At 37.3% G+C, this 12,025-nt stretch overlaps 1 protein-coding gene across 4 annotated transcripts in view; it reads right to left on the bottom strand.

The window, feature by feature from the left end:
- EIF2B3 (eukaryotic translation initiation factor 2B subunit gamma) overlaps window positions 1-9,343 on the bottom strand; it is a 104,643-nt gene extending 95,300 nt beyond the window's left edge. The window contains exons 1-4 of one of the 4 annotated variants that reach the window (XR_006721700.2): window positions 9,195-9,276; window positions 8,727-8,794; window positions 6,367-6,523; window positions 2,112-2,257 (exon numbers count right to left, since the gene is read on the bottom strand). Coding sequence is in view for 3 of the 4 variants with exons in the window: in XM_010946081.3 (XP_010944383.1) it covers window positions 2,112-2,257; window positions 6,367-6,523; window positions 8,727-8,729 (306 nt within the window). In the remaining variant the exon portion in view is untranslated. Of the gene's footprint in view, window positions 1-2,111; window positions 2,258-6,366; window positions 6,524-8,726; window positions 8,795-9,194 lie in introns of all 4 variants that reach the window. The other 3 variants (XM_010946081.3, XM_010946084.3, XM_010946083.3) reach the window with 3 other exon arrangements.
- Between the last annotated feature and the right edge of the window lie 2,682 nt (window positions 9,344-12,025).

Here is a 12,025-nt window from a genome sequence, read left to right as displayed (position 1 = left end):
ATTCACCCCAAATTGATCTATAGATTCAACGCAATTCCAATCAAAATCCCAGAAAGCTTTTTTTTGTAAAAACTGGCAAACTGATTCTAATATTTATATGGAAATGCAAAGGATCAAGAATAACCAAGGCAATTTTAAGGAAAAGGAACAATGTTAGCAGACTTTACACTACCTGATTTCAAGACTTACTATGTAAAGTTAAAGTAATCAAGACTTTATTCAATGTGGTAGAGACAGACAAATAGACCAATGGAACAAAGTAGAGAGAACAGAAGTAGAACACACATAAATGGTCAATTGATTTTCAGGCACCAGTGCAATTCAATGGAGAAAGGAAAGTCTTTTTAACAAATGATGCTGGAACAACTGAATATCCATATAGAAAAAAGTAATCTTTATACCCATAACATTTCTAGAAGTAAACACAAAAGAATATCTTTATAAGCTTGGGGTAAGCAAAAACTTCTTAGGAAACAAAAAGCACTAACCCTAAAAGAAAAAATCAGTAATCTGGATTTCATCAACATTTAAAACTTCTAGTCATCAAAGTCACCATTAAGAATGTAACAAGGCAAGTGACGGACTGGCAGAAAATATTCGCAACACATATCTGACAAAAGGTTTGCATCTATAATATATAAATTATTTCTATAATCAATAATATAAAGGCAAACTAAAAACATACACAAATGCCTTAAACAGACATTCTGTGAAGATATACAAATGGCCAATAACTACATGAAAAGGTGATCAGCATCATACTATCAAGGAAATGCAAGTTAAAACCACAATGAGACGGCATGACATAACATCCACTAGAATGGTCAGAACTAAAAGACTGACAATACTAAGTGTTGCTAAAGATGTGAAGCAAATGCAGTTCTCACACATTGTTGAGGGAAGTGTAAAATGTACAATCACTTAGAAAACTATCTGGTAGTTTGTAATAAAGTAAACCCTATAACCCAGAATATTTTTACAGAAAGAGTTGCAGAACAATGCTCATAGCAGCTTGATTCATAATACCTAAAAATAAGAAACAATCCAAATGACCTTCAACAGAAAAGTGTGTAAATAGTGGTATATTTATTCAATGGAATACTACTCAGCAATAAAAAAGAACTAGTTATACCTGCAATAATATGAATGAATCTGAGAAGTATTGTTGAACAAAAGAAACCAGAATAAAATTATATGATTCTATTTATACTGAGTTCATGAACAAGCAAAATTAACATACGGTGATAGAAATCAGAATAGCAGTTGTCTCTAAAAGTGGGGGACTGACTTAAATGAAGCACAAAGGAACTTTCAGAGGTGATGGAAATGCTCTAGATTTGGGTAATGATAACCTCATTGAACTATATAGTTGATAACTGTGTATTTTACTGTGTGTAAACTATTTGCAATAAAGGGGGACAGCCATGTACATATCTGCATTAATTTTTTGTTCTTTAGTGCATAGGTAGGTTGAAACTATTAATACATCTATTTGTGGTCACCAATAATAGCAGGAGAAATTTTGCTCCCTAATTCAAACAAGATGGCAACATTATTACACAGAACGAATTTTCCCAAAGGACATCAATTTTAGAACAATGTACAGTGGATCTCTCTCAGTTCATGGGCCACAGACCAGTTAAGAGACTTTATCTCCTCATATCCATATGCCTGTGTTAATTTCTTAATCAAAGGAGACTAAACATTCAGACATTATCATATGGGGGATCTGAAATTTTTAAAACTTCCTTTGTACTTCTTTCCAGTCAATCTCTCATCTGCAGAGTCAGCTGCTGCTCTGACTTCTATCAGTATGTATTAATTTTGCTTATTCATAAACTTCATATAAATGGAATCTTTTGAAGTACATCTGAAGTTTATCTTTTTTATAAAGATGTACTATGACTGAAAAATATTGGAAACTAGTGACTATGACAACAAAGTGTCTAAATGTTGACTAGTAAGCAAACTAAAAAGCAGCTAAAACATAGGCAACAAGTATGTGATGCAAGAGCATATTTTTAAAAAAGCATTGTAAACTGCAATGCACTGGGAACACACGATGATATTTATCTTCAATAAACAATAAAAATCAAGAAACAGTTTTTCACCTTAAGTTTCTGATATATGTGGCGCAGAGAATCTGCAGTTCCCATGTCAGCTTCATCAGGAATACATACAATATCTAGCTTCATTTTCATATTAAAGTCTGCACATAGAGCCTTTTGGACATCTCTGGTTGTAATGACAATGACTTCTATAGCATGAAAGAAGAAAAGAAGGAAAAGTGCAAAAACTTTCATTCATTTAGACAGTGGTTACACTATTTCAATTAGATTTGGTCTACTTCTAGATTTAATAACAGCTAATACTTTTGAGATTTTTCAACATATTTTACACGCAATCTCTCAATTCTTACAGCAATCTCATTTTACAAATGAGGAAACTTGGACTAAAAGATATGAAGTGACTTTATTCAGGGTACATTAAACTATTAAGCAACAGATCTAAGATAAAACTAGGGTCCATATGATTAAAGCCCAAACTTTAATGTATTACACATCACTTCTTCCTAATGTAAAGAATTCAGAAGAGCATTTATCAAAGCATATACAAATGGGATTACATTTTAAATCTTCTTTCAATACAAAGAGGTACCACAACTTCCCACCAGATAGCCATTAGTGCTTCACAGAGGATCACAATGAACCCAGTAACAGGAATTTCCACATAATAGATGTCTTCACCTTATTCACATAGCTATTAACCAATGACAGAAAATTTGGGGTTCTGTTATGATCTTTGGCTGGGTAATGTAATCCACTGTAGCATAACATGTGTTGCTGATATCTGAAGATCAGATTTTAGCATCTCTAAAGTGCAACAATTTCCACTACTTGTTCCATGATAGTGCTCAATTATCTCTCCCTTTCACTGTACTCATTATTTTGTCTATTTTCTTCCCTTTTCTTTCTTCCTTTCTTTCTCTTTCAAATCATTTAACCTTCCTCCTTCCTTCTTTCTTTCTTCCTTTCCCCACTTGGCTTTCTTTTAGTCACTAACTCACTCATTTAACCAATAAATACAAATACACTTAATATGTAAAGGACAAAAGACACGGAGAACTCAGAAATGAATTAAACATGGTTCCTATTCTTAAGAAACTTAAAATGGAGAAATTGGACATGGAAATGATTAATTAAGGAAGGTTCATGGAAGGGATGGCCTTTGAAGTAGGCCATGATGAATTCAAGTCCAATAAAAATTTTTTTAGTATATACTGTATGTAAAATGCTGCTGTTACAAAGATGAATGAGACACAGTACCTGTTCTCAGGAAGATCAGTCTCCCATGCCACTAACTACAGCATAAAGCGGGACTTGCGAGGTACTGAGAGAAAAACAAAGTATGATAAAAGCATAGAGGACAGGGTGATATACTGTTTGGGATTTCAAAGAGAAGGTGACATTTCCATAGGTTGAAGAGGACATTTTAGACAGAGTGAAGGGAGTAATTGTAAATATGAGGCAGTCAGTCTAATAACTGGACGAGGACTCTTCTGTGTCGAGAGAGACTACTGCTAAGTAGAGCTATGTTAACTTCTCTAAAATCATGAACAACATGAACAGAGTGAACATAAACTTGACTGTTCAACTCCAGAATCTTATGTTTAGGAGACACTCCAAATTCTGAGTGAGCCTCAGTGAGAGGGAATTTTCTATATAATGGGTATTAAATATACCACAAAAGGCTTCCCTCCCAAGCATAACTAAAGAAATAGCAAAAAGAAAAAGAAAGTTATAGATGACAAGTCCATAAGAACTTATTAAAGTAGGATATTTCAAAGTGTATTAAGATGTGTCCTTCACCTGTGAGACAGAACTCTAAAAAGATATGTTATAAAACATATTTTAACATCAATGTTATACAGACTATTGCACAGAAATATTCACAGGTTTTCTCAAGAAGGCATGAATGGAATGAACACTGGATCACAAGCCTGGGGCCCAGGATCTTGCACCACCTCCATCTGGTATTAGTATTCAGATCTGTTATATCTAACTATAGGACACCTCAAACTCATTCTGGCCAAAGCCAAACTCACTTGTCTTTGCTCAAACCTGTTCCTTATATTCCCTTTCCTAGTTACTGGCATCACCATCTACCTAGTTACTTAAGCAAAAAGTAGAAGGAACTCTTCCCTATTTTTCTAGTTTCCTCTTTTTCTATGACCTCTCCCCATTAATCATCAACTTTCTCAAATGTTCCCACTTCTCCATCCTTATTGCTGAAGCTTTAGCTCAGGCCCTCTTCATTGCTGGTGTGGACTTTTTTGTATTAGTCTCCTAACTCATCTCCCTGCTTACAGTCTTGACTCCCTCAAACTGATTCCTCACACAGCTTCCAAAGCAATTTTTTAAAAATGCAAATCTGAGCTGTCAAATCTATTACCATAAAGTTGTTAACAATATTAGCTTATTATCTTTGAATGTCTGTAGGATCTGTAGTGATGTCCCCACTCTCCTTTCTATTATTATTTGTGTCTTCTCTGCTTTTTCTGATCAGTCCAGCCAGAGATTTAACAATTTTATTGATTTTTTTCAAAGAATCATCTTTTGGTTTTACTGATTTTCTCTAATGCTTTTGGTTTCTATTTCATTTATTTCTGCTCTTATCATTTTTGTCTCCTTTCTACTTACTTGGGTTTCAACTGCTCTTCTTTTTCTAGTTTGTCAAAGTAGAAGCTTAGATGATAATTCAAGACATTTCTTGTTTTCTCATGGAATACTTAATGCTATAAAATTTCTTCTAAATACTGCATGAGTAGTGTTTCTCTTGTGATTTCTTCTTTGAGTTATGTAGAAGTATGTGGTTTAACTGCCAAATACCTAGGGGTTCTCTTGATATCCTTCTGTTATTGATTTCTAATGTAACCCTACTGTGGTCAGAGAATATATTTTGTGTGATTTTAATCCTTATAAACTTACTCAGACCTATTTTATTTCCAAAAATATGGCCTATCTTGGTAAAAGCTCTTCACACTTGAAAAGGATGTGCATTCTGCTTCACTGAGTGTAATGTTCTATGTCAATTAGGTCAAATTGTAGAAAATCCTAAGGAATCTATAAAAAGCTACATGAATTAATAAGTATATTTAGCAAAGCTACAGGAGGCAAGATCAGGATAAAAAATGTATTTTTTTGTTCCAGCATTAAACAACAGGTAACTGGAATTTATTACCATTTATGATAGCACAAAAATATCAACTACTTAAAAATAAATCTAACAAAATACGTGTAAATCCTTATATATTGAAAACTATAAAACACTATTGAGATAAGTTACAAAAGACCTAAATAAATGGAGACATACACTGTGCTGCTGGATCAGATGATTCAATATTGTTAAGATGTGAATTCTGTTCCTATTGATCTATGGATTCAATGCAATCTCAGTCAAAATTCCAACAATGCTTTTTTGTAGAAATTGATAAGCTGATTCTAAAATTTATATAAAGATGCAAAGGACTTAGAGTAGCTAAAATATAAATCTATCTTGGTTTAAGCTTTTCATTGGTTTCCCATTGCTTTCAGGAAAAAAATCTAAATTCCTCAGCATGTAATACAAGGCCCTTCATAGCATGACTCCTGTTTATCTCTCTCATTGTATCTTCTCCTCCTCCTTACACTTGATATTATAGACACATAAAATGAAAAGTAGCTGCCAGAACATGTTATGATGATCATGACTCTATCTCTGCATACGTATTACTTCTGTATGGAATGCTCTCTCCACACTGGTCAGTCTGGTAATCTATTTTTCCAGACTCAATTCAAGGGTCAGCTACTCTGTAAAGCATTCTCTGAATCTCTCAAGTAGAAACAGCAATTTCCTTATAAGAAGCACTTCTAATGTGCATCTGTTACAACATTTATCACATTACACAATGATAATCTATTTACATGTGGATCTCTCCACTAGACTTCAAGGTTCTAGAAATCTAGGCCTAAGTTATCTTTTCAATTCTGTACTTCAGTGCTTAATATATTACCTGGTACATACAGGTTCTCAGTAAGTACTGACTATAAGGCACCTAGATTCCTCATATCATGTCCTGACATCCTTTCAGGGTTCATCTTGGATCACTGTTGAGACCAGCTCTAAAAGAGTAACACTTAGCACTATCTTCTCAACCTTTTTCACACACCAGTGGAGTATTCCTAAACTCCTAAAGAGGCCAGTCTCCAGCCAACGATGAGTCCTAGTCTTCTTTCATTAATCCTCTCTCACTGTTGTAAAGCTGATAAATCATTGGGATTAAACACCCTAAAAGTTTTATGAGTACATCTCATTGCCATAACTCACCTTCAAATCCTACACGCTCAAGCAGGTTTAATGGGTACCAAATTAAAGGTCTGTTACCAACTGGAAGCAGAGGTTTAGGAATGCTGGAAGTCAGGTCTGTCATCCGAGATCCCCCTCCAACTGCCATTACTATTGCTTGAAATTCCATTTTTACAAACTGCAATCACAGAGAAAAACAACAGAAAAAAGTAACAAAAATCAAAGCACAAATAGTATTAACACTATTTTTATTTAGTTTATTGATACCTACTTAGGTCAAATACGTCACTTCCAACTCCAATAACCAGAATAAGAAAGACTCCTTAGCTGCAGTATAAACATCACACTTATCCTATTCTCTTACTCACTGATATATACTCTCAGCTCCAGCCTGGGGTGATGGGCTGGAAGATGGATGTGAATTTTTTAAAAAATCTGGTCTTTGCCCTTGGGTTGCTCACAATTATGTGAATACAAATGCAGTAAATTACAATACACTATCATTAATGTCATGGAAGAAATATGTCCAGGATACAGTAAGTATACATAGTGATGGTAACACTTAAGTCTTCCTAGAAAAGACAAGAACGTTTTATAGGAAAGTAATGCGTGAGCTGACTCTTAAAGGAGTAAGAGTTTACCAATATATGTAAGTTCTGATACGTGAGTTCATATTCCTTGAAAAAAATTAAAACTTCTGACTAGAATTAACAGTACAAATACAAGCACATTAGCTCTCTGAAAAGTATGAAATGACTTAAGATTCTTCTAATAATCCAGCCAACTGCTCCCATCTTCTCATTACTACCAACTTGAAAGATATCATTATAAACACAAATGTAGGCTTGTATCTTAACCTAGATTTGCAGAGCCCAACTGCAGAAACAAACCAAATTAATTCCTTTTTTCAGGCTTAAGGTAATAAATGAACCTGTTTGACATTCAAAAAAATCTCTTTCTGGCAAAAAATCTCTTTATAGAAGAGAGGCACATTAAAAGGTCATAAATACTTACTGATTTAAAATAAAAGTATGCTTTGACTTAACAACAAATGATGCAACCTTTTAAATACAAGTGTGAAATTCAATGTTTAGAAAAAAATTATTTAACACCAAACTAGCAAATAACGTTGTGCCTTTGCCATAATTATGATCAGTCCTGGGCTGCTCACATCAGTATCTAAACTGCAACACTTACACCCAGTATACCCAAGCACAAAGCGAGGCTCTTGCATAACATCCACATTTAAAAGATACGGTAATTTCAATTCCAGCAAGCATTCCCTCAGACTAAAATTTAACTTCAGTTTTGCACTATATAACTTCCATCACATCTGATGTTACTATGAAAAGAGCACTGGACCCTTAAGAGTTAAAAGTCCTGAGTTTGAGTTCTAGTTCCACCACTTACAAGTGATGTAACCATTTAAAACTCTTCAGCTTCCTCAGTTTCTAGAAGGCAGACTGGTGGTTAAGTTCACATACCCTTGAGCCAGACTGCCTGGGTTTGAATTCCAGCTCGACCATGAATTAGCTGTGTGAACCAGGGCTGGCTATAACTATTTCAAGCCTCAGTTTTCCTCATTTCCTACTTCAGAGTCATTGTGAATATTAAATGAGTTAATCTATGTAAAGCACACAAAATAATGTCAATCCCGTGACAAGCACAAGTGTTTGATATTATTAGAGCTTAGATCATGGAAGCCTTCCGTGCCAAACAAACCATGCTGTTGTGTAATTCTGGTTTCCGTATGGCTATCCTTGCTTCCTAAGTTACCTTTCTCCTGTGCCTAGTATGTAATCCCTATTAAATTTTTGACTCAGTTCAAGAATCACCTTGCCTAAAAAGCCATTCCTAACCCTTCCCACCCTCCTGATAGAAGTAACTCCTTTCCTGTTAGGTGCTTCCACTCTACTATGTACAGATCATCTCTGCCTTTATAGGTTTTATTGTGCAGTTATTTAAATGTCTATTTCCTGTGAGTTCCTTGACTGTCACCGCTGTATTCCCAGTATCCGACACAATTCCCGTCAGATGGCGGGTACTCAATCAGTGGACTGAGCATCTGTCAACCTCACAACAATCCCGTGTAAGAGTCAAGCTCAAACATGTGCAGAAGGGACATTCGAACCCAGGTCACTAGGATCTGAGGTTCCTACACTCAGTGAGGCTCCAGGTGACAGTCATGAACACTCCATGATATCAGCCAATATGTCAAATGTCTCAATGCCACTGCCACGACTCTGGGTGATGCGAATCAAGGCAAAGACTCGTTGGTCTCTCAGGCTTATAGTGGGTGTTCACGGCATCTTAGCCCTGCCTCTGTCATAGCATACTCATTGCCTTCTCCCTTTGTAAACTGATAAGATAAAATACCGTACCATAATTGATCTCTCAGCCAGACCTTATTGTATTCCTCCTTGTATTTCACCGTCCTGAACCTACACAACTAAAAACAGAATAAATGAATGAAAGACTTAGGTGGAAAGAGTTCAGACACTGTGCTCAGGTCGCCCAGCCCTGGGTCTGGTGCTCACTCGCTGTGACTTCTAGCAGATCCTTCCCTCCCTGAAACTCCGTTTTCTCCATCTGTTGCCCCAAGGTGGTTGGCTCCGATTCTTCCAGAGCTCCCTTCTAGTTCGGGCACTCGGCCCCGCGGCCAGGTCCGGCAGGCACTCAACCTGGCGACTCGGGGCTCTGCACCCCCGCCACCCACTCAGGCCCTCCCGGGCCAGGCTCGAGGGGCCCTCCTGCCTCTGGTGAAGTAGGGCCCAGCAGCCTCCACCGCGTGGCTCACCCCCGCCAGCTAGCTCGCGTGCGGCCTGGCAGCTCAGAAGCCGCAGGTTTACCTCAGGTCCCAGCGCGCCGCTACCGCTCTCTGCGCTCCTCACGCCGCGGCCGACTGACAGCAAAAAGGCGCAGGCGCGAGATAGCCGAGCAGATCGATGGGACGCGCTGGGCAGGCCCGCGGAGAAGGGACGAGAGCCGAGTGATAGATGACGGCCAAGAAGTGCGCGGCTCCCCAGAGGAGGAGAGGAGCCGGGGCCGCCTGTGCCTTTTCGTTCATTCACCAATCACCAACGCCCATTGAGCGTCCCTCATGGCGCAGGGGTGCTGAAACCCAGATTGGGACGTCACGATCTTTTCCTTCTGGCAGTTCTTCTAGGACCTAGCCCCAACTACCGCTCTGAGAAAAGAGAGTTCATTGGGAGCTGCGATTTGGGGCTAGCCAGTGGGGAAATCACCAAATGCCTTTGAAGGCCAAGGATTGCTAAGGTTTTCTAACTCCAGTGGTGTCTAATGGGGCGACTCAACGTTGGCTTTCTGAACCAAACAATTATGATATGGAAAGCATCCATTTTAGCCATCAAAACAGCTGGGGGTGTGGGATTAGGGAAGGTCTCAGGGAGATGGTGACACTGAACAATGGCTTGAAGAGAGTGAGTCAGGTGAATATCTTGGGTAAGAGCTTTCCAAGTAGACTAGCCAGCAAGTGCAAAGGCCCTGAAGAGAGAGGGCAAGTTCAAAAAACAGCAATGAGGACAATGTGGCTGAAGTAAGCCAGGGAGAGATTGAATGATGGCAGAGGACGTCAGAGAGGCAATGAGGGAGAGGGTGGAGAATTAAGATCCTGTGGACCTTGCAGGCCGTTGTGAGGACCTTGAATTAAGTAGAGGAGGAGTCATATGACAGATTTTAAAAGGATCACTTTGGTTGCTGTGTTGATAATAGATTCCCTGGAAGCTGGAAGACCACTTAAGAGGCTGCAACTGTGTGAGAGAACCCAAACACCTGAGCCTCTCACTATAATTGTGAGAGAAAATAATAAAATAATTTTTTGTTTAAAGCAGTAAGTTTTGGGGTGGTTCATTAAGCTACAGGAGATAATGGGAACAATGGCCATGCTCTTCCCACACATTCCTGCAATTTCCTCATCTTCTGGAAGTTTCCTCGTTTTCTATCCTCTCTTAAACCTTAATTGCTTTGGCTCCCTGCCAGTTAAGAGACAGTATTTCTGCAATAAAAATAAAGGAGTTTGACTTGATTCAACAGTATTTATTGAGTGCCTAATATGTGCCAACCAATGTCTTAGATGCTAGATGCTGAGGATACAGCAATCAATGAGGATAGGACTTGTAATTTTTCCTAGAATTTCAGCCAGAAAAGTAGGAGCTCAGCTTAGAACCTACTAAAAACAAAAAGTCCTGAGGCCACAACCATAAAACCAGCTTATCCCTGCCCTGCCTCTCCTTCACTTTAGAATCCTGGTGATGAGTTATTGGATAACTATTTATTTTAACTCAAAATAAAACACTGAATGTGTTGGTAAAAGGGAGCCATGGAGTGATTGATTTGGCCACAAGAGACCTGAAACTTTCCTTCTGCAGCAAGATTCTTTCTCTCCTTGGTATTAGCTCAAACAGACAGAAGCCCTGAGAATTACAGCATAGTTTTGAGATAAGAACCAGTTATGAAGTCTTCCATTTTAAATGCTCATGTTCAAACTAGCATATGTTTTCGGCGAACTAGAGGACTTTCTTTTCTAGTTGAGTAAAGTTGCTGAGGGATTGCTTCAGTTCAAACTCACTTTAGGGTGGAAAGGGATAAATTTGGGAGTTTGAGATTTGCAAATGAACCACTATATATAAAAATAGATAAAAAAACAAATTTCTTCTGTATAGCACAGGAAACTATATTCAATATCTTATAATAATCTTTAATGAAAAACAAATATATGTGTGTGTGTGTGTATGCATGACTGGGACATTACGCTGTACACCAGAAACTGACACATTGTAACTGACTATATCAAAAAAAAATTATTCCCTTAGGCCAGCAGTTCCCAAACTTTTTGGTCTTTAGACCCTTTACACTCTTGAAAATTAGTGGAGGTCCTAAAGAACTTTCGTTTTTGTAGACTGTATCTTATGACATCCACTATATTAAAATTTTAAACTGAGAAAATTTTAAAACATTAATTCATTAAAAAAAATAGTAAAACTGTTAACATGGTAACATAAATAACATTTTAGTGAAGCCATAATTATGTTTTCAAAACGAAAAATTTAGTGAGACGAATGCTATAGTTTCACCTTTTTGCAGATCTCTTTAATGTCTGGCTTAATAGAGAACAGCTGAGTTCTCCCATCAGTTGTGATGTATTGTTTTGGGTGATGAAAACCTGACCTCACACACATAGTTGGGAAACAGAGAGATATTGTAACAGCCTTTGTCAGATAATTGTGGGTATTCTTTGATATTATACCAAAACTCAATAATAAGTGGTAGTTTGTTAAAGATTAGTTGCAATGTAGAATCATTTATTTCAGTGAACATTTTGTACTCTTAGTATGTGCACTTTGAATGGAATTTTACCCACACATGATTTTGCAACTTGATGCATCGATCATTTGTAAAATGTCGGTTCACTAAGTTATGTAGATCTACCCAATGTTGTCTCATTATATACTTTAAAAGTCACATTAGTTAATATCACCATCAACCTCATTAGAGAAGTCCTTGAGAAAGATAGCAAGCTTGTGATGACAAATACCAGTTTTCCAAACTTCTGATTTTCTCTTGAAAGCTCAAATATTATCATTGTTAGTGATTTTCTTTGAAGTGACTGGCTTATTTCACTCATTTTGATAAGTTTTTTCCATAGTTTGTCAGTTGTTCA

This window comes from Camelus bactrianus, chromosome 13, assembly GCF_048773025.1.
Source record: "Camelus bactrianus isolate YW-2024 breed Bactrian camel chromosome 13, ASM4877302v1, whole genome shotgun sequence".
Classification (NCBI taxonomy): Eukaryota; Metazoa; Chordata; class Mammalia; order Artiodactyla; family Camelidae; genus Camelus; species Camelus bactrianus.
Note: the sequence above shows the minus strand (reverse complement) of the source record. Positions and strands in the feature narration are given on the sequence as shown.